This window comes from Solea solea, chromosome 18 (genome assembly GCF_958295425.1).
Source record: "Solea solea chromosome 18, fSolSol10.1, whole genome shotgun sequence".
Lineage (NCBI taxonomy): Eukaryota > Metazoa > Chordata > Actinopteri > Pleuronectiformes > Soleidae > Solea > Solea solea.
Window position 1 is genome coordinate 23,311,607 of NC_081151.1, and position 27,857 is coordinate 23,339,463.

Genomic DNA, 27,857 nt, shown 5'->3' on the forward strand with positions numbered 1-27,857 from the left:
ATATCACCATTAGTATTACATAGATTTATTCTACTTTTCATTGTTATATTATATTTTAAGTGAATTTATCTCTGATCCAACAAATTGTGATGGATTGTTATTTTGCTTTTTTGAATTTGTATTTGTTTCTTTAAATTCTGCTTCATCCAGACTTTATCCAGACTTTATCCAGACATTATTCAGACTTCACCCAGACCTAATCCTAATCTAGATCAAATTTGAAGATTTGTTTGTAAAAATCACGGTAAAATTACAGAAAAATGTTTGTTTTTTCATCAAAAAGTTTATTTGGTTTCAAACAAAAACACAAAAAACTAATTTACATTTTTTTTTTTTTTTAAATCAAAGTCAGTGAACAACTATGAACGTATGAAGATTAAAATCCAACACTTTGACTTCATTCGACACAAACAAAGACTCAAGTCTTTAGCTACAGTGACTCAGTTATAAACCAGGGAAAAAACTTTATTAAAAACTTTATCTACAAGTTCCCTCGACGCAGGGAAAATGATTTATTTATGTCGCAGCTGCAGAGTGCAAAAGGCAACGCGACAAATGAGAGAGAGAGAAACAACAACAACATCGAGATTTAAAATATTCATGTTCCTGAACAACGATGAAGGCACTGAAGAGTCAGGCTAACGGCTACGTCGCTAACACACGCAATATTTGGTCAAAGTCAGAAAAACAAAAAAATGTTTTCTCTGAGATTTAATTAAAAAATAACAATAGTAATTAAAAGAAAAAAACGTTGAGCAGAAATACCACCACGGCCACCGGGGGTAGCACATGAGCTGAAAATCTCAACTACTTTATCATAAAGAATTTAAGAATTTACAAAGAACCTCCCTGATTGTGGTTATATATGAAATATTTATATATAATTATGAGAATTTATGAGAACATTTTTTTTTCTGGAGAACGATCACGACAGAAGCTTCAGTTAACGTTGAAGAAAACTGTGATTTTAAATTTATAAAATTGGAACATTTCTCAAAATTTTCACCAAACGCACGTTTTGAGATTATGACAGTATAAACATACGTTTTTGATAAATACAGTTTATGATTTCAGGATTTGATGAAGGGATTAGAGGATAAAAATGTGAGATTATGACCGAGTTTTGAATTAAATGAAAAACAAAAAACAAAAAAATGAAACAACAAAAAAATGAAAAATATCCAGGAATATTTTTCACAAATTTTGGAATTTATTAAATGTGACAATGTAAAAAAAAATTGGTATCTTGACAAATAAAACTTTGGAATTTAAAATAGAATTCTGGATTATAATACCAGATTATTTCAAAATATGGGATTGTAAAATTTCAGGAATGCTTTTCAGAAAATTTGGAATGAATCAAATAACAATTGGGAAAATTGGGATTTAGAATTTAAAGAATACAATTCTGAGATATAATTCCAGATTATGATAGATTTAAATCAAATAAAAAAATATAAATAAAAATGTAAAATCTTAGGAATGTTAAACACATTTCAGAACTGATCGAATAACGACAGAGACAAAATTGAGGTTTTGATTTAAAAATAGGGGAATATAATTACAGATTATGAATCTAACAAAATAAATGTTTCTAAAAATTGTAAAAAAAATTAAAAAAAATAAAAATGTATAATTTAAGGATACGCTTCAACACATTTTGTGATTTAGGCTAAATTATGATGGAGTGAAATTTTTAAAGTGTTTAAAAAGTGTATTTCTGCATCAGATTACAAACATCCTGCTTTAAATTAAATAAACTAACCAGATTAATTCAATGACCACAGAAGAACACATAAACAATTCACCTCATCATCACAGACGTTTGGTCTAATCTCATCTGTTAATCTCATTTAATTCAACTCATTTCCACAACTCTGCGTCCGTCTGCAGGAAAACGAAACTTTTCCTGATAAATTCCTATCATTTTTACAAAAGTTGAACTTTTCATTGTGGAAATAAACAAACGAACAGAAACACAGTGATTTCAAAACAAAAATAATAACGCAACAAAAACACGGGACAATGCGCGAGGCCACAGGAAGTGAAAGTGACAAAAGAAGAAGAAGTGACATGTGACGCCGCTGTGTCCGAGTTTCATTTCAAATTCAGAGAATTTATTAAAAGAGGTTGAGTCGTGCGACTTTTCCCAATTTTCCATTTTTCCACAATTTAAGACAAGGAAAAATAAATATGAGCCTTTTTGGCGTCAGGAGCTCAAAAAACCTCAAATTCCTGATCAATTTTAACCACAAATGTCAGTAAAATTAAACTTTAACTGCTACAAAAAAAAAAAAATTTAAACACAAAACAAATCTGTCTGTTAAAATATGAACATCTTCTGCTTCAGTTTCCTTTAATCCTTTTTTTTATACTTATGTTTTTTAAATAAACTTTCAGGACGTGGTTCAGCTCATGACACTGAGTGGGGAAGCAGTGCATTCTGGGAACAGTATACACACACATCTATACATATATGTATATATACACACACACACACTCAGACAGTACCAAACATCAAACTTCCTGATGCTGATGCTCAAACAGGCAAAATCATCTTCACCAGCAGGGGGCGACAGCAGCAAATCAACGCATCATTAAAAACTGACGTCCACGTGCCCTGGAGCAAGGCACTGCAAACCACTCTGAGAAACACGTGACGAGAAGGAAATGAAAAGAAAAGAAAACAAAAAAACCAAAATCCCGCTCAAGAGTGAAAGTCGTAAAAATATTTTCTTTCTTTCTTATATAAAAATTTGCTCTAAAAAATGTTTACTGAGATCCACTTCCTGTTGCAAACATGACCACATGTGTTACTGGAGTATTCCACTTGGGGGCAGCACCGCAGAACGGAATTCACATTTTGTAAAAAATACGTTAGATCGCGACGTTAAAAATAAAATCAAACTGTGATCTCAGTTCCACCGTCGACAGTGCTGTGTGTGAGGCTACTGCCCCCTACTGTTCATGTTAGTGTAACAGGAAGTTAATCTAAAGGAAAATTCTATTTTTGTTTGTTTGTCTTTTTATACGGAGTTCATCAGTGTTTTTTCATATAGTCTCAGGCACAAGGTGTGTACATATCTATATGTACAGTACATATATATGTATATGTATATATACATATATAAAAATATGTATATATACATACATATTTATATATATGTATACATATACATACATTGTATGTTTTGTTGAAAGTCTGTGTGTGACAGTGTGTCTGAACGATCAGACATGGAAAACATTTGTTTGTGTGGTTCATTCAGTCATTTCAGCTTTAACGTGACGTCACGGTCAAACACGAGTCGTTTAAAACAAACCCATGTTTTGAATTCTCCAGGTTACCGTTTGAAAACAAAGAGAGAAAAAACAAAAGAAAGAAAGAAAAAGTCTTCAAAAGTAAAAGTCGCTTTTGGTTTGAACTCACAGACGACGACAGTGACTCAGCTGCAGCATGGAGGACGAGGACAGGAGGAAACTGAGGACGAGAGGAGGAGACCAAAGGCATGACAAGGAGACCAAGGAACGAGAGATAGAAACAGAGGATGAGAGGAAAAGAAGACAAACAAGGGGAGACCGATAGCGACATGAGGAGACAGAGGATGACGGGAGGAGACGTAGAATGAGAGGAGGACACAGAGGATGAAAGCAGGAGACCACAGACGTGATGAGGAGACCAGGAATGGCAGGAGGAGACAGAGGACGAGAGGAAGAGACTGTCCTTCTTCCGTCGTGAGACAAAGTTCTGGAGGAAAATAAAACGAAAAAACTGAATTCACTCGTCCATTTAACAACAAAAATCATCCTTTTTTGAAATGAAATGATAATCTTCACCTCAAACACCAACTATTTCAATCACAACCTGAGCTGCGTCGTCTTCATCCTGTCATCGTCCCCACACATGAACACATGAACACTCATCGTCATCAAACAGGAAGTACAATTCTTCTTCAGTGTCATCAGATTCATAACAACAAACAAACAGAGGAAAAGTGCGGCGTCCTGGTCGTGGAGCTCGTATGTGCCTCGTCATCGCTTCAGGAAAAGCAATCCATCTCAGAGAGTGGGAGGAGCCCTTTAAGAACACAACAACAACACAACACTGTACACGTGCGATCAAAGAAGAAGAAGAAACAGGAAGTCTGATAAAACCACAGGAATCTTATTGCTGTGAGAAGTGAAACAAAGACAAAGAAGCACAAAGTTTTCTCTCGCTGCAAAAACACAAAGACGAGGATTTAAAAATCACCAGATTAATCACTGACGTCGAGCACATTCACAACAAGTTACGACTGAGTCGCATTTTACATTCACGCTATGTTCACGTTACGTACTTCACGTCGCATTCACATCGCGTTGACTTTGCGTTTACATTGTACTTCACGATATATTCTTCAGGTGTTGCGTACTTCACGTTACATTACGCTATGTTCACGTTACGTACTTCACGTCGCATTCACATCGCGTTGACGTTATGTTTACGTTGTACTTTACGATATATTCTTCAGGTGTTGCGTACTTCACGTTACATTACGTTACGTTCGCGCTACGTTGCGTTCACGTGTCTACGAAGAGTAGCTTCGCATTTCCGTATCCGTTTTTTTCTGGTTTCTTTGCTCCAAAAAACATTTTTAGTTTGTGGATAAAAACAAGACATTTTGAAAGATCATTTCAAAACAAGATCGCGATTAATGGAGAAAATACTCGGCGATGAAAAGCTCTGCAGACACGTCCGGCCCAACTTCAGAATCCAAAAAATAAAAGACAACTAATCAGAAACCCCTGGCATGCTAGAGGCGGGGCTTAAAACAAAAACGCCTTCAGTGAAGCGACATCTGCTAACACCAGTGATTCTTTTTCTTTCAAAATTTAAATCCATTTCAAGAAGACGAGAGCTGTTTCTGCAGCGTGGATCTGTGATGATCAGACACGGAAAGTACAATCGTGATCTCTGTGGTTCTTTGTCTTTGCTCTTAACAACAATAACAACAACAACAACAACAACACAAATAAAAACAAACAACAGAAACTCAGACACAGGTCGTCGATCAGTAGCAAAGCTGTGGCGTTTTCTCTTTTAGTTTTTCCCCGAGGCCACAAATGAAGAAGTTTGTTTGCTTTTGAGAATAATTTGTGCTGCTGGTGGAGGAGGAGGAGGAGGAGGAGGAGGAGGAGATCAGGTATAAGAGAAGAGAACAGAGCGATAGCTCCGTCACAGGCACAAACAGTCAAAGCTACATTTGAAAAGACTTCCTCTTCAACAGGAAGTGACTGACGGAAGCTGCTCCCATTTTATCTGCTCACGTCGCTAATGTTTTTCTTTTTTGAACTGAACGAACAAAGAGGATCCAGATTCTGTGGCGTCAGACCGACTGAAACTGGCGTCGGGAAGTGGTTTTGGATGAAACTCTGCAGCAGCAGGTGAACGGACTCACTTCAGCGTCCTCCGGTCAGGACAGCTGCAGGTAGCTGAAGATCAGCGGGACCAGGAAGAGCACGTTGAAGCCCACGGTGCCGTAGACGATGTATCGGTACGGCAGCTCCACCTCCATGTGCTGCCTCGCCTTCCTCACGTCGTCGCTGGGAACGCCGCACACGCGGCACACCAGCGGGATGGTCACGGCTTTCATCAGCGCCCGTGTGGCCACCAGCACGGGGACGCCCACGGCGATACGCAGCGCGGCCGCCGCTACCAGACCCACGCCGAGGGCGGGGAAGGTGAGCGGCAGCTGCTCGGGCGCGGGGTCGGGCAGCAGGTCCAGGTAGTGGTTGATGTGCGAGGCCAGCGCCACGCCGGCGCCCGTGCCCAGGATCTGAGCGGTGTCGCCTCGCGACGTGCTCCAGGTGTCCAGCGTGAAGGAGAAGAGGCCGAGGCCCAGGTGCAGCGAGATGATGATGAGCGGCGCGAAGCGGCACGTCAGGTTAAAGTCGTCGATCGGGGCCAAGGCCGGCAGGAAGAAGAGCAGGATGAGGACGCTGTACAGGAAACCGGCAATGACGTCCTGAGAGACACGGAAACATTATTATTTCACTATTTATTTCACTACGTCGTCAAATATTCAACCAACACAACAGAGAAAGTCTGAATAGTTTTAACATGAAAACTGAGTCAAGTTCAAATAGAGTTGAACACAAACAGCACGAGAAGATAAATGTTTGTCAACGCGTTTCCTTCACACGCTCGAGGGAAGTGCAACGACTGTTGACAGGAAACAGGAAGTCAGCGAGTCGAGCGCGGCCGTGAAAGTCGGGACACAAACACACAAAGGTCGTCGGCCGTCAAGCAGAAAAGCTGACACTTCCTGCTCCGATGACTGACGAACGTATAGATTATATACGTCTGGTCGTCATAACAACACTGAGAAAAACAGCACAATCATCATATTTAATGGCTGCACTTTAATAAAAAATAATGTATAAACCAAATATTAAATACGTGAAACAGGTCATAAAAAACTGAAGATAAAGGTTTTAGACATTTGTCAACAAAAATCTGTAATTTAAGAAATTAAATCATTCATAAAGATAGCAAATATTGGTAGTCCCAATAATTGGTTGGGCTGAATTCCCATAATTCCCATGGAAAATGTCCAAATTGGAATGATTCAACAATTCCCAAACTAAAGTTCCCATGGAAGGTTTTTTAGAAATTTACCATAAATGTATTTAAGAGACAGTTTTTTTAATCGTTTAAAATTTCCAGAAAATTTTCATTAATTCCCATGGAAAGTTTCTTATTTGGAATATTTCCAAAATTCCCAAACTAAAGTTCCCAATCCCATAGAAAAGTTGCAACACTGTTTGTATGGGACACATTTTCTTTAATTTATCCTAAATATGCAGTAAATTCTCATTGATTCCCATGGCACGTTTCCAATATGGAATATTTATAAAATTCCAAACTTTACCATGGAAAGTTTCTGGAAGTTGACCCTGTATTTGACACAGCTTCTTTAAAGTGTCTAAAATTTCCAGTACATTTACACTGATTCATACTCGCTGACTGAAGTTCCCATGGAAAGTTTCTGGAAATTTACCGTTCATTTTCCATCCCTTTGCAAACCGATTTCTATTAAATATGACAGAGTTTCTTTCAATGATCTAAACATTCTAGTAAATTCTGATTAATAATTCACATGGAGAGTTTCTAATCCGGAATATTTCAAAACATTCCCAAACTAAAGTTCCCATAGAAAGTTTCTGGAAATTACCATAAATTGACTTATTTGTTTCAGAGACAGTCTTTAAATTTCCAGTAAATTATCATTAATTCCCATGGAGAGTTTCTTATTTGGATTTTTTCCAGTTCCCATAGGAAGTTTTAAAAGAAATTTACCAGAAATTAGTTTCTTGAAATTATCCCAGATTTTCAGTAAATTCTCATTCATTCCCAAAGCAAGTTTCCAATCTGAAATATTTCCAAAATCCCCAAAGTTAAGTTCCCATGGAAAGTTTCTGGAAATGTACCAGTAACATTCTGCCTCTTTGTAACTGTTAAAAAAGCTGCTGCTGACGTTGTCATCATCAGACGTGAATGACATGTAGTTGTCAGTGATTTAACTCTGCAGCAGCAGCAGCAGCACAAACAGCAGCAGCAGCAGCAGCACAAACAGCAGCAGCAGCAGCGTCGTGGTCAGCGCGTGCGTGTGTTATAAAAGTGAAATTGCTGCTGATAGAAAAGCGCTCCCCGCCCTGATAGAAGCCCTGACCTCATGTCAGTCATTAACGTTTGCAGAACTGTGACGGTCGGCGCTGCAGAGACGACATCACACGCCGCTCAACAGGAACTCGTGTCCCACAAGAAGAAGAGGAGGAAGAAGAAGAAGAAGAAGAAGAAGAAGAAGAAGAAGAAGAAGAAGAAGAAGAAGAAGAAGAAGAAGAAGAAGAAGAAGAAGACGAAGAAGAAGAAGAAGAAGAAGAAGAAGAAGAAGAAGAAGAAGAAGAAGAAGAAGAAGAAGAAGAAGACTTTTTTGACTTTTCAGAAAACTTTAATTACGAACCCTTTTTTTTTTTTTTTTTTTTTTTTTTTTTTTTTTTTTTTTTTTTTTTTTTACAATTAGTCAACATTAATCAACTCATTCACTCACTCACACAAAACTAAAATTTGACCTGTAGTGCGCCGTCCTCACTCACTGAGCACAGGACCTGTTCGATGCCCCACACAGCCTTAAAAAACCCCAGGTTAGATGTAAGTTTGTAGAATGCGTGCTCTATCCTGAGCCTGGCAGAGACCAGTGCCTTCAGATAGAGCACCGGCTCAGTCCAGCCCACACCGGACACCTGGCTTTTACGGCTTTTCCAGATTGCTAGTTTAGCAGTGGCCAGCAAAAAATTGATGAGCACCATTGTTTGTCTTTTTTTCACAGTGTACTTTAGTCCAAACACAAAGAGTGAGGCAGAAAAAACCTCCCCCAGAGCCTCTACCCACCCGTGTAGCAACTTAAATAGGTCTGTGAGACGAGGACATGAAATCACCAAGTGCTCTACTGTTTCCGTCCTCCCACAAGAAGGACACCCCTCCCCGGTGCTGGGATCCAGGCGAGCTCTGTATCTGTTTGTAGCTATAATTCCATGTATAATTCTCCACTGGAGGTCAGCCATCCGTTTTTCAACAGGAGGCTTATACAGGAGCCGCCAACAACCTCTAGGGGAAGCGTCCTTGCCAAATACCTCAGTCCATTTTGTTTCTTTGAGGTCCGACAGCGAGCCAAAGTTCAGCACCTTTACACAGCTTAGGTGGAGTTGTTTTTTTCCACAGGTGTGGAAAGCTCCCATGACCGGTGTCCTCATGGAAAGAAGGAGACCACTTTTTTCTCTCCAATCTCCAACAGTGGGTGTGACCATGATGGGTGGGAACACGTACTCTACACCCTTACTCCACTGGTCAACGTGGGCTCCATCTTGGACAAACGCCCGTTGTGGAACCGACAGGGATAGCAGCACCTCCTCAATGGCCTTCCCTACCAGTCTAAAGGACCTTATGTTGACCTTCTCAGTGAGTGTCGTGGGTGGTATCTCCAAGAGGTGTCCCAATTTGATTATGCCAGCCTTGATGAAACGGTCTCTCACACTGGCAGAAGCAAGCACCACACTGAAGAGGAAAGTGTTATTAAACAGTGGCTCCTCAAATAACCACAGTCCAGGCTTAGTGGTGGGAGGGCGGCTGATGCCCAGAGTCCTCCAGGCTTCTAGCACTGACCAATAAAACGTAGTGACGTCAGCGAGACCACGATGAGAGTCCAGCAGGAACAACTGTTTGTCTAGGCCAAGATGTCCGGCCTCCTGGAGAATGAGTCGGGCAGGTTCTCTCCAACAGATGGAGCAGTTGTACAGCAGCTTCTGAGCAGTTTGTAGTCTGAAGGCAGCTATCCTGGCCTTGATGTCAGTAAGGCCCTGCCCTCCCTCTGCCACAGGGAGGTACAGGACAGCAGCCCGCAGCCAGTGACGACCCGACCAAAAGAAGTCCAACAGCAGTCTTTGCAAGTCTTCTATCAGACCTGATGGTGGGACTAGGACTTGCAACCTGTGCCACAATACAGAGGCAACCAGGTTGTTGACAATGAGGACTCTTCCCCTGTAGGACAGCTGGGGGAGCAGCCATTTCCACTTAGACAACTTGGCTTCAACCTTTACCAGCACTCCCTCCCAGTTCTTTTTTTCTGTGTCCTTGTTGCCTAGAAACACCCCCAGTGTCTTGAGCCCTTGAGTTCCCCAAATCAGGTTCCCTGGAAGAACAGGGGGGAGTTCTGAACTCCACCGCCCCACCAGACATGCTCCACTTTTCCCCCAGTTTACCCTAGCAGAGGAGGCTCTCCCATACAGAGCCAGGGCCGCTTCTAGTTCTCTCACATCGGCTTGGTCCCTCACAAAGACATTGAGGTCGTCTGCATATGCTGATATCACCACCGAGGAGCGGTCAGTCAGCCCTGGTAGAGAGAGCCCCCTCAACCGGGACCTCAGTCTATGTAAGAGAGGCTCAATGGCCATACTATAGAGCTGGCCTGAAATGGGGCAGCCCTGCCTGATCCCCCTCTTTACTGGGATTGGGCTACTAAGACCCCCGCCCACCTTTATCACACAACACGCCCCGCTGTACAACAATTTCACCCATGAGAGAAAGTGCTCCCCAACACCAAAGGCTCTTAGTGTGTCAAATAAAAAAGAGTGGTCAACACGATCAAATGCTTTCTCCTGGTCTATGGAGATGACACCAACATTCATTCCATACATGTTGCATACATCCATACAGTCTCTCATTAAAAACAAGTTGTCTACCATGGACCTTTCAGGGACACAGTAGGACTGATCCGCCTGAATTAACAGATTGATAAATACTTTCAGTCTGTTTGATAAAAACTTGGATAAAATTTTGTAGTCCGTGCACAGTAGAGCGACTGGTCTCCAGTTTTTCAGTGATGTCAGATCACCCTTCTTAGGTAGAAGGGCAATCACTGCACGCCTGCAGGAAGCTGGCAGAGTGCCTTTGCTAAAAGATTCTTTAAAAACGTCCAGCAGGTCCGGCCCAAGCTCAGTCCAGAAGTTTTTAAAAAAGTCTACAGGTAATCCATCGATACCCGGGGTTTTTCCCGTAGCCATTTGAGACATAGCTGTAGTTAGTTCCTCTATGGTGATGTCTGAGCCCAGGGTACAGCGCTCCTCTGGACTCAGCTGTGGAAGGTTCAGAGTTAAAGCTGCGCTCGCGTCCCCATCACAGCCTTCGTCCCCAAACAGTTCAGTATAGAAGTTCACCACTTGTCTCTTTATCTCAGCCTGATCAGATGTTATTTTCCCACCAGGTAGTTGGATACACACAATCTGCTTCCTCTGTGCCACTGTTTTCTCCAGGCTGAAGAAGAACTTTGATGGTGCGTCCATGTTGTTCAAATGCATGAACCGAGCTCGAACCAGTGCCCCTTTGGCTTTTTCCTGCAGGAAAGCATTTAACTGCTGTGTCTTAGCTTGTATCAGGTTGGTCTGCTGTCCAGAGGCTCCCCCCAGGTTCAGAATCTCTGCTTCTAGCTGCTGTACAGTCTGCTTAATTCTAGTAGTAGAGTAGGCTGTATACTGCTGGCAGAACACTCTGATATGGCTTTTCCCAACCTCCCACCACTGACTCAGAGAGGGGAAACACCCCTTTCTTGTCCTCCAGTGTTCCCAGAACAATTTAAAATTCTGATTAAAAACACAGTCGAGTAAAAGTTTAACATTAAAATGCCAAAATGATTTTGTGCTGCAGTTTGAGGATAAAACAAACTCCATGCAGATCGCATGATGGTCAGTAAACCCTACTGGGATGGTGTAGCAAGTGGCAGCCCGATTAGTGCAACCAGCTGACAGGTAAATCCTGTCTAGTCTGGCTGCACTAACCACTCCCCCCATCACTCGTATCCAGGTGTACTGCCTGACTGAAGGATGTTTCATCCTCCACACATCGACGAGGTTGGCTTCTGCTGCTAACTGGACTAAAGCTGTAGCTGACTGAGGGTGCAGCTCCTGACCAGTCCTGTCTGCAGGATCTGTACAGCAGTTCCAGTCACCCCCCATAACCACACATTGCCCCTGACCACACAGCCTTAAATGATCTTTTAGAATGTTAAAAACAACTGAGCGCTCTGGGCCTTTGTTTGGAGCATAAACATTTATAAAAGTAAAACAGAAACCATAAATTTCTGCCTTTACTGAGAGGATCCTCCCCTTTAAAACCTCTGTGCTATTTAAACCATTTACATTTACTGATGGAGAGAATAGAACAGCGACACCTGCGCTGATGTTAGAGCCGTGACTTAGCACGATCTGTCCCCCCCACCATAAGTTCCAGTCTGTCTCATTCACACTATCACTGTGTGTTTCTTGAAGGAAAATTACATCTAGTTTTTTCTGTCTCGCTACCTCAGCAATCAAAGCTCTCTTCTGTACATTTCTACCCCCATTTATGTTTAAAGAGGCCACCTTTAAAACGTGCATAGAGGAGAGTGATTGTGTGGACACCAAGAGGACACAAGAAAAAACCAGACAAAGATAAAACACCCAGTGTTGTATGGTCATTGCTCTATTTCTTCAGACTTTCATTTTTTTCGCTCTTTTCCGTACAGTTATGCCTAATTCCTTTCTAACTGTAGTGATGTATCTCTTTAAACGGAAGCGTTTTCGTTCATCAAGGAGGTCAGGACCAACGACCCTCTGTAGAGTGTTTACCGTTTCTATGAATTTTTTTCCATCAGGAAAATATTCAAATACACTAGCTGCTTTGCCGAAAGTATCATCTAGAAAAAGATTAATCTCATTTAGTGAGTATAATTCAGCACCATCAGTTATACTATCAGTCACAGAAGCACCATCCGAGTCGCCGTCCATATCCACACTGTTAATGCTTGAGTCCTCTTTGGCCAGTTCTGTTACTTTATGACTCTCAGCAGCCAACGCCACCTCCTGTCCTGCTCTCACACAGTCCAGAACAGAACCAGCGGACTCGTCATGCGCGACGCGCAGCGCAGCCGCGGAGCCGGCGGAGACCGCGGGAGCGGCGGAGACCGCATGCGCGGCAGGCGCCTCCTCCGCGGAGCCGGCGGAGACCGCGGGCGCGGCGGAGACCGCATGCGCGGCAGGCACCGCCTCCGCGGAGCCGGCGGAGACCGCAGGCGCGGAGCCAACAGGGTCTTCAGGTGCGACCTGCACGGCATCCGCGGAATCAGCAGGCCCCTCAGGCGCGACCGACACCGCGGACGCGGAACCAACAGGCTCCTCAGGCGAGACACGCGACGCGGCCACCGCAGGCGGAGCAGCTTCCGCTACGTGCCGCCTGTGCGGGCAGGCGATCCGCTTGTGTCCAACGTCTCCACACTCAAAGCACTTCATGTTTCCAGAGCTGGCGAACACCATATAATAACCATTCTCATGTTTTACACGGAACGAGACATCAAGTGTTTGAGTGGGTGAGTCTAAGTACATCAGTACTTGTCTTCTAAAAGACTGAACATGTCTCAGCTTAAGGTCCTTACAACCCAAACCCACCGATCGGAACCCACTGGCAAACTTACCGAACCGCCGTAGCTCTTTCTCCAGCGCTTCGTTAGTTACGAACGGAGGAACTCCGGACACCGTGATCCTTGTAGAAGGTACAGCCAACGGTGACACCTGTATATACTCCCCGCTGAGCACGAGGCCGCTCTCCACGAGCTTCGCTACATCGCTTTCTTGTTTTAGGAACACGACCACCGCTTTGTTCATGCGGGAAGCGTAGCTGATGTTCCCGTGTCCCACTTCATCTCCCACCGCCAACAACACCTGTTCCACCGTCACAGTGGACGGAGGAACGATGCGCACTCCGTGCTTCGGTGACAGGGACAGCGTCTCAGCAGACGCCATCCCTGCCGTGAAAACACGGAAAACACACTAAACACTAAACTACAAAACAACTAACACACAATACTAACAATGACCAAACAATACACAAACAATTAGAAATAAGAAAAAATATATATATGTTTGTATATATAGATATATATGAGTTTATAGCTCTCCTTGCTGCTCTCTTCTCACAACCACACACCACGTGAAGAAGAAGAAGAAGAAGAAGAAGCACGAGCGGGCAAAGACACATTTTTACTGTGCGAGATAACAAGACAGGAAAAAGGTCTCCCGAAGGTCAGGGCGGTTTATCTCTACTGCCAGGGCAAACTTTTATCAGTGTCCTCTCTCTCTCTCTCTCTCTCTGATGACAAGCACATGGTGAATGAAAGCGTTTCTGCTGCTGCTGCTGCTGCTGCTGCTCTGTAATTTTCTCCTCCACTGACACGAGTCAAAGTGAGTGGTCTCAGAAGCAGCTGCTCGTGCACGTGCACGTGCTCGTGCACTTGCGTCCTGAGGCAGAAGCTTTTACCTAAAGTGGCCGGGACAATGAGAGCTCAGTGGTGAATAAAGGCCGATCTCGTGTGACTCGGGCCTGTTGTTCACGTGAAGAATGTAATGACTTAATGGATCCTGCTATCAGCGGCCATTACACCATTGCACAAGTTCAACACACACACACACACACACACACACACACACAGAATTACTCATAATTACTTAATTACAGAACTTTAATTCAAAAAGAAAAAAAATCCATCACAAAATCCCTTTGTGTATGACACTGTTTCTTTAAATTATCCAGAATTTCCAGTAAATTCACAATAATTTTCTTGGAAAATTGGAATGTTTTAACAATTCATAAAATAAAGTTCCCAAGGAAAGTTTTTTGGAAATTAACCAATAATGTACTTATTTGTTTAAGAGAGTCTTTAAATTTCCAGTAAATTATCATCAATTCCTATGGAACGTATGGAACTATAGCAAGTTTCCAATTTGGAATACTTTGATATTCCAAACTTTCCCATTAAAGGTTTCTCGAAATTTACCCAGAACTTTCTGCCCCTTTACAACTCTGTTTACATCTGACACAGTTCCTCAAATATCTCAAATTTCCAGTACATTCTCATTAATTCTCATTGTATTGCACATATTCTCACAAGATTTCATATCCTTAAATCCAGGATCATGTGACTCAGAACGAGAATCCCGCAGCCTGAGTTTCTGCTGCTTATTTAGAGAATTGTAATAATTATTATACTTAATAATAATTTCCGTTCTTTTTCACCTCAAAATTTTCATTTTGGTGTATTTTTTTCCGTGAAAGTTATTAAAGTGATCAAAATAGTTGCCAATTCATTTTCAGTTTGAATACTGCACTTGGTCACTTTGTGATTTCAATGATTTTTGCAAACCTAAATACGTTAAAATACATAAAATTTGTCTTCAGTCCAAAATATTAAATATTTGACAGTTATAAAATCTTTGTAAATCCTCTTAATTAGGTCAGTAGTTTGAACTTTATAACCTCCATGAAAGGATTTTTTTTAATTTTTTTTGTTTTAACTTGTTTTTACAAAATGACGACTTCTCATTGAATTAATGTAATAAACAACAGACTATTGCAGTGAAAGTTAGTGGCTCGGCAGTCCGTCAGACTCTGTGCACATGTCAACAACTGTGTCAGTAACAGTAGCAGCTCTTTGTCTGCGAGCTCTTCCTGCAGAACAAAGGAGAAGGAAGTCGTTTGATTGGGCGTGATGATTTCCACAACACATTAAGTCCTCGACAGGACCTGGACCAGGACCAGGGCCTGGCAGAGACGGAGCTAATGTGTTCATGTTCTCCCCTCCCTGAAACACAACAGTCCGCGTATGACGACTGCACTATGACTCCCGCCTTCAGCCCTCAACACAAACACCAGGCTGTTGTTATCAGATGGAAAAACGGGGTGGAGTGGCTCAGTGGTTAAGACCCTACCCTGTGTGCTAAAGACATCATGGTCGCAAGTTCGATTCCACCCCTGGCTGATTGTACTCAATTCCATTGTAAGTCACTTTGGATAAAAGCGTCTGCTAAATGACATGTAATGTAATGTAAAAAACACGGAGTTCACTGTCTCATGTTTCTGCAGCTCTGAATGTTGTGTTACTGCAGCTCTGAATGTTGTGTCTCTGCAGCTCTGAATGTTGTGTTTCTGCAGCTCTGAATGTTGTGTCACTGCAGCTCTCAATGTTGGGTCTCTGCAGCTCTGAATGTTGTGTCTCTGCAGCTCTGAATGTTGTTACTACAGCTCTGAATGTTGTGTCTCTGCAGCTCTGAATGTTGTGTTTCTGCAGCTCTGAATGTTGTGTCTCTGAATGTTGTGTCTCTGCAGCTCTGAATGTTGTGTTTCTGCAGCTCTGAATGTTGTGTCTCTGCAGCTCTGAATGTTGTGTCACTGCAGCTCTGAATGTTGTGTCGCTGCAGCTCTGAATGTTGTGTCTCTGCAGCTCTAAATGTTGTTACTGCAGCTCTGAATGTTGTTTCTGCAGCTCTGAATGTTGTGTCTCTGCAGCTCCCAATGTTGTGTCTCTGCAGCTCCGAATGATGTGTTACTGCAGCTCTGAATGTTGTGTTTCTGCAGCTCTGAATGTTGTGTCTCTGCAGCTCTGTTGTGGGTTCAATTCCTGGCTCTACTCCTCTGTGTGTCCTTGAGCAAAGACATGAGTGAAAGATGTGTGAATGGGTAAAAACTGCAGTGTAAAGCGGCACGATATAAACACAGACCATAATACCAACTCTTCTTCTTCTTCTTCTTCTTCCAATTTTATTTGGTAGCAACAAGTAACTAAGAGAGTTAGAGGAAATATAGCGGAGTAAAAGTACAAGCTGCTGGAAATATAAAGTACAAAAAGATATGTGATTCTCAAACACGCCTGACTAACACAGAACAAGCTTTATAAAGATTTCTCCTCAGTGAATTCTTCACCCACTAAATAAAGTCAAGTATGACGTTGTTACAGTGAAGCTCATTTAGATCATATCTCTGCTGTGCGGCACCATGTGGAAACATGTGGTTTCTTCTCCAAAGGAAAGGGGGGAATAAAATGAAAGATAAACTGACCTCACTGGATTCTAGTGGAAAGTCAACTGGTCGCTAAGGTTACAGACATTTATTTAAGCCCAGGCCTTGCTGTCGGGTGAGGAAAGAAAACGTGTCCGAGGAGGAGGAGGAGGAGGAGGAGGAGCAGCAGGAGACAGGAGATCATTTTTATGTGCAGGACGTAGAGGACGAGAGGAGACAGGAAGAATCAGGACAAGTACTTTAGGAAGTAAACTATAAAAAGAAAGAATCACTTTGTGGGAAAAGACAGAACCTTTAAACACAAATGTTTCCTCTGGAATTCTCTCACCTTCACAAAAACTCCTGAAAACTTCCTTGTCCTGTTTTCCACTTGATTTACTTTCACTACTTTCTAATTCTTTGAGGAATTCAGCTTTACTTTTCTATGATTTTTACTTGTTAATTTTTTTCTATATTGTATTTCGTCAATGTTCTGTTGAGTTTTAGCGAAGCAGCTACGAGATGCATTCAATGAAACGTGTACATTTTAAATCATTTTTACAACCACAAATGCAGTCCACTACACAAACACTCGCTGCTGCTGCTGCCACCTTGTGGTAATCAATGCACACATTTAGGTAGTCATCACGTCATTGAAGAAATTGATTAATGAATTATTAATTGATAAGTAAATAAAAAATGTGAATATTTTTCTGGTTTTCTTGTTCCATTTAACAAAATAAAACATTCATTTTAGCATTTTGTATGTTTTGGAAAACATTTTCATTTTCTGATAATTTATGGAACAAACAACTAATCAATTATTCAAAACAATTATTGACAGATTAATAAATTATGTTAAATAATTGGTGGTTGCACCTCCAAGACACACTGTACAGTTTTTGGACGGGCAAAATTCTATTGAACAGCTAGTAAATGTCAACCTGTTCAGACATAATCTATAGTCAAAGGGAAACAAACACAATATGTGCGGAATCACCCCCAAAATGGCTGTTTCTGTTTCAAAATGGCCGCCTTCTTGTTGGGTTTCGCTGACAGATGCTGGATCTTAGTTTTCATGTGTGTCAGGTGAAACCTGCGTCTTGCACTGAAGCCTCTTAAAAACGGATGCAGTATTACAGTCGGGGAAATGTTATTTATCGTGTTTATGAAGCTCATCGTGAAGACTATAATCACAGCAGTGAACGTCTTCTGAGGAAACGCAGACGCTCATTAAAAGAGATTTGTAGCGTCTGCTTCTGTCACAGCCTCCTCTGAAGCCAAGTCCAGACATTTACTCACAGCGAGTTATAAATTATTGAGATGCTTCCCTCTCTCTCTCTCTCTCTCTCTCTCCTTCTCTAGCTCTAGTTAATATGAGGAGGAAGATGAATATTAAACGTGCTGTGGTGGTCACACATGTGGCTGTGGTTCCGTCTCTGCCGCAGAAAGTCCTTAAAGAAGACGTGTCCGTCTGATGTGGAAGCACCGTGTGACGTTGACCTCCCACACCTCCATCCATCACTCAGACACAGCTGTGACCACGGAGACCGTTGTCCCGACGACAGACGGCCTGAACCCCAACACGGCAACGAAGACTGACATCATTTACCAACAAGAGACTTTAGCCCCATACAAGGTTAAAGTGACTGAAGCGTGGATGGAAGAAACCACCGAAATGTTTCTGGAGGGCACGTTTTTATGAGGAGTTCTAAGATTATTTTTGATTTAAATAAAGGCTGAAATCTGTCAGTCGACTGTTGGGTGGGATTTCCAGAAAAGGTAAATTATTTTGCTGGTTTTATTTGATTTTTCTCTCCACTATAGCCCAGTGTTTGCTCGTGGTTGCGGCGCCTTCACTGGTACTGAGTGAGGCATGATGGCATTGTGTGCCAAACCTTGGTACCTGAATAGTATGGCACCCAAACCTGGTACCAAATTGAGTGCTGGTCCAGCACAAAACCTTTGCCAAATCAAATATGCTGATCACTGAAATTAGCCACCATCTATTAGGCTGTTTTTGCTTTTCTTTCAGGTTTCTTTGCAGTGTAGACCCTTATTACTAATGCTGGAACATAGAGTACGAGAGAATATTGACCAAATCCAGTAATTATCACTTATTTTTACATGCCATACCATATCAGTTCATTAAATGTATACGTCATTTTCTCAATAAAGCAAGTAAAGAAAACGTAATTTAAATTAGGGATGGGACGATACCAGTTTTTATCTACCGATATCAGTCCGATATTAGACCATGAATGTATGAAGCTGTTAACAACACATTTGTGCCGAGTCATTTCAAAGACCTAATACTCCAGCAGTGTCACAAATATTGCTGTAATAAACAGCACAAACATGACTCAGCTAAAATTCAGATTTTACATTTTAGCGGACCAATACCCATCCTTTTTTTACTCTATGTTTCTCTTAAAGAACTTGAATTATGTCTAACCCCAGCCCGACCCGTCGAGACCCGACAGTACCCGCTCAGGTGGAGTATCCATGCTCTACTGGAGTAACAATATTTCTACTGAAGATCATTTCCATTCTACTACAAGGTTATTATTATTATTATTATTATTATTATTATTATTATTATTATTATTATTAATATCATCATTCTAGATGAATAAACATGTTGCCTACCCTGGCTTTAATAATGTGTGCTGTGTCTAACAGAAGATCCTGGATTTTTAGCACAAAGGCTTTTAAACACTCACTTCTTTCCTCAGGTAAACTAAAACCACTCACTATTCCACCGACTGTGTCGTCACCGTCACTCTTTCAGAACGAAGAGAAATGAAGTGAGAACCCGAGGTGAACACACCCACACAGCGGTGTTAGATTCAGCCGTTCGTGACAGCACCTGCATTATTTGTAAGCGCAGTGACCTCAACTCGTCATCTCGTCCACAGTCCTGCTGTCGGCAAACAGCAGGAGGAGGAGGAGGAGGAGGAGGAGGAACAGAGAACTGTCTTACACATGAGAAACACACACAGGCATAAGCATGACGTCTTCAAAAATAAGAGACAGAGAAGAGTACAGTCACGCACGCTGAGTAAGAGAAAGTAGTTCCTTCTGTTCATTTTATCTTAAGTAGAAGATGAAAATGATTGTTAGTTGCCACCCTGTTTTAAATGAATCCATTCATGGATCAGTTTTACAGACACACAGGTGTCGTGTTCTGGAGACAAAGATACTGTTTCCTGCAGGTCAGGTATCGTGTGTTCAAACAAAGACACTGGCACCGCAGGTGGCGACGCTGGCACTGTCAGTGTCGCTGTGTGTCTGTGTGTTCCGCTCACGCGAGAGGTCAGACTCACCAGGACCGAGTGCATTCCCAGGTAGATTCGACTGACGCAGACCAGCAGACACCAGCAGAGAGCCACTATGAAGCCCAGCGCGAACGGATACTGTGGAGGTGAAAGGTCACACGGTTAGCAACAGGTTTATAATTAGCAGCATTAGCACAAAGCAAAAACAACAGGAATTCAACATTCACTGATGATATCTTATAATTTAAAGTAGTGGACTGTGGTGAAAACACATTTAAAGTCATGCAGGCCGATAACAGGACCCCTCCTTGTATTTGAAAATAGAAGGGACCCCAGTACAGAACCTTGGGGCACTCCTTAGTCATGCAGTTATAGGTCTAGATTTCTGGGGGAACTCCTCCCTCAGTTTAAGCTTTTCCTCTCTGTCCTCACTCTGCAGGTACCCGTGATCCAGATCCAGACCTGGCGCTATAATTATCATTTAGATTCGATTCAATAGAAACTTTATCATCAGTAAACATATACATCACACACTTGGAAAATAATAAACTTATTATTTTCAAATGTATTATTTTTACTTTCCATGTCCTTACTCTGCAGGTACCTGTGACTCCTAGACTGCAGGATACAGCTCAATTTACAAAGTTATTATTATTATTATTTGACTCAATCAATGTATTATTTATATAGCACTTTACAATACCTGCAAGGTACAAAAAGTCCTTCACATAAAAAGAAAGAATAAATAACACCCAATAAGTTAGCAGGAGTGAAATACACAAAAACATTATGCCATACTATGTAAAGTCTCCTGAAATAATGTATGTTGTGACTTCTGCTGCGACTTAAACCATATTATATAGCTCTTTCTAGGAAAATTGTTTGTGGATGCTTCTGCTTCTTAAATGTGAATATTTTCTGGTTTCTTTGCTCCATATAATAAATTATAAACCATAATAAAACAACAGCGAGGTTCAGCTACATGTTGTTCTGAGTGCAGTTTGTATCAGGCCTTGTTAAAAATGTTGACGTGGGTATGATTTTGTGCTCGTGTGCACCCGGACATGTGACCTCATGAATGTTTCAGCCATTCTGCCGTTTCCTTATCAGATGTACTTGGACTCTAACAGAGAGACACACAAGTCTGGTGTCACACAGCAGCCAAACGTCAGACCCTGTTCCTCTCATCATGTGAGTCTGATGATCTGAATCTTCACTTTTCATCCAAGTCACATGAGACTGTGAGACATGAGACGCCGACTTGACACGGGACATGTTTGATCGTCAACACAGAGAGAAACTGAAAAACTGCTAAAGAAAAAGACAGCCAGGTTTGGGGAAAAACTGAAGTAAATATTAACAGAACGAGGACGTGTCTCACACACATTTGTCTTCGTAAAAACAAGCTGCTAATGAAAGACAACGTCCACATTATTGTTAGTTTAAGGCAGCAAACGTGGGTTTTTGTTTAAAAAGCATTTAGTTCAGTGTTGAAATTTAAACGTTAGTCATGAGCAACAGCATTAAAGAGGAGACAGAAGATGAGTGACAGCTCTGCTGAAAGAGATCAAGTGAAAGCTGCTGAAGTTTGCACTTTTACTGAAAGCCTTTTGTTTACGCACACACACACACACACGCACACGCGCGCACACACACGCTGTCGTGTTTGTACAGCTAGTCTTGTTTATTCAGTTTATGTCAAAGCCTAACTTTAACTAGATCCTCAGAAATTAGGTTCTGCCTCATTAGGACCAGGTTTTGGTGTTTATGACATAAAGAGGCGACAAACAGATGAACACACACACACATTCGAATGACATCACAGGGACTCCCAGACTTTGACTCCTGTCACTATCTCATATCTTACACACACACACACACACACATAATATATATATAGTGTTGAAACATTATCTCAGATCCACAGTGGAAGTGGTTCCCATGTTAACCCATGACACACTACGTGACACATGTCCCATCATGAATTGACACATCACTTCTTCTTCTTTCAGCTTCTCTAGATTAGCTCATTATTTGGTCAGTCTTTTGGTGAATAAATAAAATAGTTCATTATTTGGCAGTCAGTCCATTGGTAGATATAGAAATAGCCCATTATTTGGCCGTCAGTCTTTGTGGATGTATAGAACAGATAATTATTTGGCAGTCTGATGGTGGATGTAAAAAGTAGCTCAAAGTAGTCAGTCCATTGGTAGCTATCGAATAGCTCATTATTTGTCAGTTGGTAGATATATAAATGGGTCATTATTTAGCAGCCAGGCTGGTGGTGGATGTATAGAAAAGCTCATTATTTGGCAGACAGTTTATTGGTGGATATAGAAATGTTCATTATTTGGCAGCCCATTCATTTGTGGATATATAATAGCTGATTATTTGGCAGTCAGTTCTTTCATGGATGTACACTGTAGAATAGCTCATTATTTGGCAATCTCTGTGGATATTGTGAAACACCTTAGAAATAATTATACTTTGTGGTTCTATAACAACAAATCTAAAACTTTTACACGGGACATGAAAGTGTGTGAGGAAGAGAATCTGTGCGTTTGCTTTCGCGGGACTTTAAAAACGAGGTCAGTGCAGACGCAGACTGTGGTTGTGAAACAGGCGCCTGTTTCTGTGAGTGGATTAGCCGTGAAGTCAGGTCACACACAGCTGCACAAAAAAAACAACACTCTGATCAAACTCACTGATGTCAGAGAGGAGGAGGAGGAGGAGGAAACAGTGTGTGGACATGTCCTCTGCTGCATGTGCTAACACAGCAGCGTGGATCTGTGGCAGGTCCCACGGTCGTGTTCACATGCTCGCTGTGGCCTCAGGCCTGTGACCGCGGTGGTGCAGCGGTGGTCGCCTGGCACACACTTTTATGGACTTGCTGTGTTTTTGTGTGTGGCTTGTGGTTCTACACACACTCTGCTGTTAGCCTCAGAGCAGGGTTTGCTCTCTGCTCCCTAACATGACGTGTACTGCACACACACACACACACACACACACACACACACACACAGGGTGTGCTGCCTTTGACTTTGAACACTGTAACCCTGTGGAGTAAATGTGTTTCATTAAAGTTATTTCATTCATTCATTCTGTCCCACTTTGAGTATTAGAGGTGGAAGCAAGCCTGTAAAATCGTGAGGTACCGAAAGATTTTCTCATCTCGTCTAATCTCCTGTCCTGTCCTGTCTCCTCCTCTCCTCTCCTCTCCTGACTCAGTTCTGTGGATTCTTTTCCGTTGAGACATCTGTCTCCAGTTACTGTCTGAGCCGAGCGAGGGAGCGGTGGGACGGGAGGAGGGACCGTCTCCGACTCACTGCTCATCCAAATCCAAACATTCCAGCTTTGCTCGGGCAAGTCGCGAAGAATCGGCAGGAAAAGTTGAGGAGAGCGTTGGGAAGAACACAGAGAACAAACACTGTCTTCTCCTCTCTGAAGCTCTCCCACCCTCCTCTGATGGAGGAGGAATAACAGTCTTATTGGCGCGGTTTTTCTATCTCTATTTTATTTCAAATAAGGTGTTTATTCGTTCACTTATCTCTTACACCTTTATCTTTTAACATTCACACTCTGCCGGCACAGCCTTCAAGGTCAGGAGCAAGGTGGGGTTAACGGTCTTGCCCAAGGACACATCGCACACTAGGGGAGCCGGGAATCGAACCCAGAACCCTCAAGTTGAAAGACAACTCGCTCTACCACTGAGCTCACTGACTGAGTGGCTACAGGACAATAATACAGGAAAATCCCCCACATTGTGATGTGTGAGTGTGTTCTATTTAGGCCGGAGCAGAGGTGGGATTGATTTATTACACTCTCCCTCTTTCTCGTCTGTCAGCCCCGGGAGGAGATAAGCGCGTCGAACCCTGACCATCTAGTGTGCGACTCAGCGATAAGACAGATTTAGAGTCTGCATTTCTGTCCTTTCTCCTTCGACGCATCAACACACACATTCTGACGTTTCCTGCGTGTGTGGCTTTGAATGTAAAGGTTAGAAATACAAACAGCTGCTTGTGTGGCACAAACAGATAAGACGATAACATCTCTGTCACCTTTTTTTGAATCTGATGATCTCACTTTTATTTTGGTCTCAATGTTGCATGAGTGAATGACAATAAACTATTCTACTCTATGAAGTGGATTTGTAAAAGAATGCAATATAAAGTAAATATGTGTGATGACCCGTCCTGGTTTTAAAGGCTGTTGCATTGATAATTGCATTGAATACTCAGAATAAATATCTCATTGCAATTATCAAAGGGAAAGGTAATTTTAACATCATTATTCTCATTTTCATCCGAATAACATATTTAAAATGACTACTGTGTGATATTTGTGCAGATCTGTGACAGACAACGATGTTTTTACTTCAGTCTGTAGAATAAGATGTCTATAGTTTCAGATAATTCATCTAAAAATCATATTTTGACACACATTACTGCGTTTAAAAGAATTGTTCGGCCCTATTGAATTCATTTGTGAAATACAAGAAATACTTTATATTTAGTTAATTGTGTTAAAGCTGAATATCACCTTATTTATAGTCATTGTTTCTAAAGCACGTAAATATTCACAGCTTCATTTCACATTAAAAAGCCAGAGAAATAAACTATCTGTAAATCTGTAAACTAGGTACTATCTGTAATGAGAGGTAATAATAAGTGTATTTTAAGACCATGTAATACTGATCATAAACAGTAGATTATAATTTATTTTAGAGTGTATTTATAGTGTATTGTCGGGATATAGACTAAAAAATATCCACATATTACTTATGAGACAAATCGCCCAGCCTTCCAGAAATACTGATTTGATTTATAATTTTATATATTGAATTGAATTGAATGACTTTATTCCTCCCCCAGGGGGGAAACACACATTCACAACAGCTCAGTTAAGAAAGGTAATATAATATATATATTATATATAATATATATCATATAATGATAATATATGATATAAAATATGATATAAATATTTTTTATATGATATAAAAAAGGTACATTGGGATAAGATGACCTAAGATATCATTACTGGTATCGCTTATCAGCTCAAGCACTTCCCGATACATCGGCAAAAAGTACAATATCCTGCATTCCTAATTTAAAATCTTTCTTTATTTTATTTAACCTACAAATGCAGACAAGAGAGGTGAAGAAAAGTACCAGTGCAATAACGTTTGGTTAACTATGACCTGAGCGATGAAGAATCTGCACAGACACGTTCAATAAATATTTATGCAAGTGCAGCAGTTTTGTGTATCACTATTAACAACAGTAAGTGTTTCATAAGCATCTGCTGCCCTGATTTCCAAAGATGGGCATGAGCCATAAAAACCCCATATAGGTCTTGAAAGGAGGTAAAAGGTCAGTCGTCAGCAGACGCGGCGCTCCGTGTGTTTCTGAGGAGGCTGGAGAGTCTCACCGACGGTTAACTGTGTTCTCGTGTGAACCTCAAAGAAACTTTCTTACTTTCTTTCCTTCAGTTGAAATCAAGAGGAAGTGGTTCCTCACAACTTCTCCTTCCTCAAACCTACGGGACAGCTGAACGGTGTGTCAAAATGATCCACTGAGATTCATTTTGAAACTTTAATGCCTTATAAAAAATAATGAAGCTGTGTTTTTGTTTCACCATCTCAAGCAGAAGAAACAGCCTCCACACCGACGCTGACTAAGCATCAGTACCAAAGATGATTTCTCAACGGAATCCCAGAGAAAATCTCACTTTTGTTAATTGTTTGTTAGTCATGGGTGACTAAGAAAACATGTAAGCGAGAGGCTAACATGAGGAAGCTGAGGTTCAGCGGCAGAGCGGGTCATCTTTCAGAGAAGCACAACAGAGAACAACAAAATCTATGCAAAATTAACGATGCCGCGTGAACGGCAGCAGCTAAAAAAAGAAATATTAAGTAGAATTAAGAGAAGCTGGGCAGCTATACACAGTTGCCAAATTAGCATTATAGAGGAATACAGATATGAGAAATTATTCAATGAGACCGTGTTTGTTGCAATCTGCCTTCTCACCTATAGATGTCACTTATTCTAAATCAATAGATTTAAAAGGTATTACTTCAAACTTGCATCAGAATTTAAATAAGCTTCCTTTGTGTTCACTCCCTTTTAATTGCTTGTTTTTACATGCTTCATGCGATTATCGTGATTAATCACAGCAAAAAATGCAACAATATTATCGCGATATTTAAGTCAGGGTACGATATTATCACGATAATGCAAAATATCGAGCATTTGCGATATGATATAAATTGCGATATACTCATACAACAGCTCTAGTATGAGTGAGCAAACATCAGATTTGTTATGCTAATTCACAAGAGGTAACTCGGACTTCTGACAGCTACTGGAACAAGTGCAGCTCGATTTTTGTGGGATTGCAGTAACCGTCCTAAACGATAAGGGTCGCTGTTGTTTGTATTTGACATATTTCCATTTTTAATATTTCAAAAGCGTGTTTTTTGTTTGTTTTTTACTTTACCTCCCATCGTCCATAGGTGATGAGGAACAGGGAGAAGGGGATGGCCGTGCCGGACATGGCGTGTGTGGACGGCATGCTGTACTCCGAGTTGTAGAACATCTCAACTTTGACCACCGGCGGTGAAGCGGGCCGCGGCCAGCCGATCACGTCCTTGGTGCACTGTCCCAGATACATGACCCACACCCACACGATGATCAGCCTCCGGCCCACGAGGGCGTCCAGGTTCCACATGACGAAGGGGAAGAAGATGATGTAGAAGAGCTCGTTGCCCAGCTCGGTTCCGAAGGTGAACAGGTAGTAAAGGAACCGGTTCTCGATCAGGAACTCCATCCCGGCGTCGCCTGTAAGAGAGTTTCTACGGAGCGGCTTCACCGCGCTGCTCTGTGAGGAAGCCGGGAAGTCTTCCCCGCCGTTCCCCGTCTCCTCTGCCTTTGTTTCCCCCGTGAGAAGCGGCCCGGCTGCACGACTGCTGCTGCTGACGACGCCGGCACCCGCGGCAGGAGCCCCAGAGAGGGTGCGACTGTTGCTGGCCACACCAGCCGCGTCTCTCCCGGCGGACGCTCCGGACAGCACTGACCCGTTCTGGGGAGCATTTTCACAATCGCCCGCGCGGTTTTCCAGGTCTATCCTCTTCCGAACCCCGTCTGCTCTCATTTTCACCACCCCGCCGTCACCAGCTCCGAAATCCGCCAACTTTTCACTCCCATCTCCCCCGTTGACGCGATGCTGACATGCCCCGTTGTTGTGCGAGCGAGCCCGCTCCTCTCGCTTGCTGATGCCGCTACTGTTGGCGGCAGAGGCGCTTCTAGAAAAGGTCCCACGTACTCCACACATGTGCTGGAAGCGGGCGACAAGGTGCGGGTCCTGGAGATATCGAAAGTGCCTCATGAGGCCACTGTTTTCCTCCATGTTTAATTCAAAGTTTATGAGCCAAACACAGCTGATAAAGTGAGCTGGAAGTCCGCTTCTTTCCACACGGACCGTAGATGCTAGTTTAGCGGCTAACGGTAGCTTGCTAACCCATACATCACGACAGTCTTCTCACAAGTGAAACACGAACCGTTTTAACAACGACAACTTATTTAAACGACGAGTAACTTCTTTAAAAACAGAGAGGGAGTTTTCAACTGGGAAACTCCTTACACCCGGTACAGACGCGTTCAGTATACCGTTGTGTGAGAGCTCTCCCCCGCTACAGCTGAATGACAGACCCGAGAGCCCGCCCACTGCTTTGTTGCGTTCAAGGTCTGTCGGAAAGTTTGGTTTTCATCGTTCAAACTTCGGGCTGGTTCTTATCTCATTCGTACCACTAAGCACAAAAATGTGCTTTTTACATCTGACCTAATTATATCAAATACAAATTCATTTTTAAATGTCAGGTTTTTGGCAGGATGTCAAAATGTTTTAGATGAAAAAAAAACAGAAAATAAAATATATATATATAAACAAATGTGTTAAATTATTATAGCCTGGGATATGGAGAGGGAGGGGTCGATTGTGACAGCACTATCTAGTGGAAATAGCATGTTTTTTCTCCATATGCTGAATACAGCCAAAAACAACACCATCTGGTGGCGAGTAGTAATAAATATTCGATTACAAGGCAAAAGCCCAGATTGACACCCATGTATAATAATATGCTTGTATTATGCTTTAATGGAAGTGATGGAAGTGAGAAAATTGCAGTT

At 42.0% G+C, this 27,857-nt stretch overlaps 1 protein-coding gene across 1 annotated transcript; it reads right to left on the reverse strand.

Moving 5' to 3' along the window:
* Positions 1 to 331: 331 nt before the first annotated feature.
* sgpp1b (sphingosine-1-phosphate phosphatase 1b) lies at positions 332 to 27,400 on the reverse strand. Its single transcript, XM_058615517.1, has 3 exons — positions 26,170 to 27,400; positions 19,720 to 19,809; positions 332 to 6,002 (listed from the first exon to the last, which is right to left on the reverse strand). Exons 1-3 carry the CDS (start codon positions 27,076 to 27,078, stop codon positions 5,451 to 5,453), a joined length of 1,551 nt encoding a protein of 516 aa, XP_058471500.1. The 5' UTR covers positions 27,079 to 27,400; the 3' UTR covers positions 332 to 5,450.
* Positions 27,401 to 27,857: the final 457 nt, after the last annotated feature.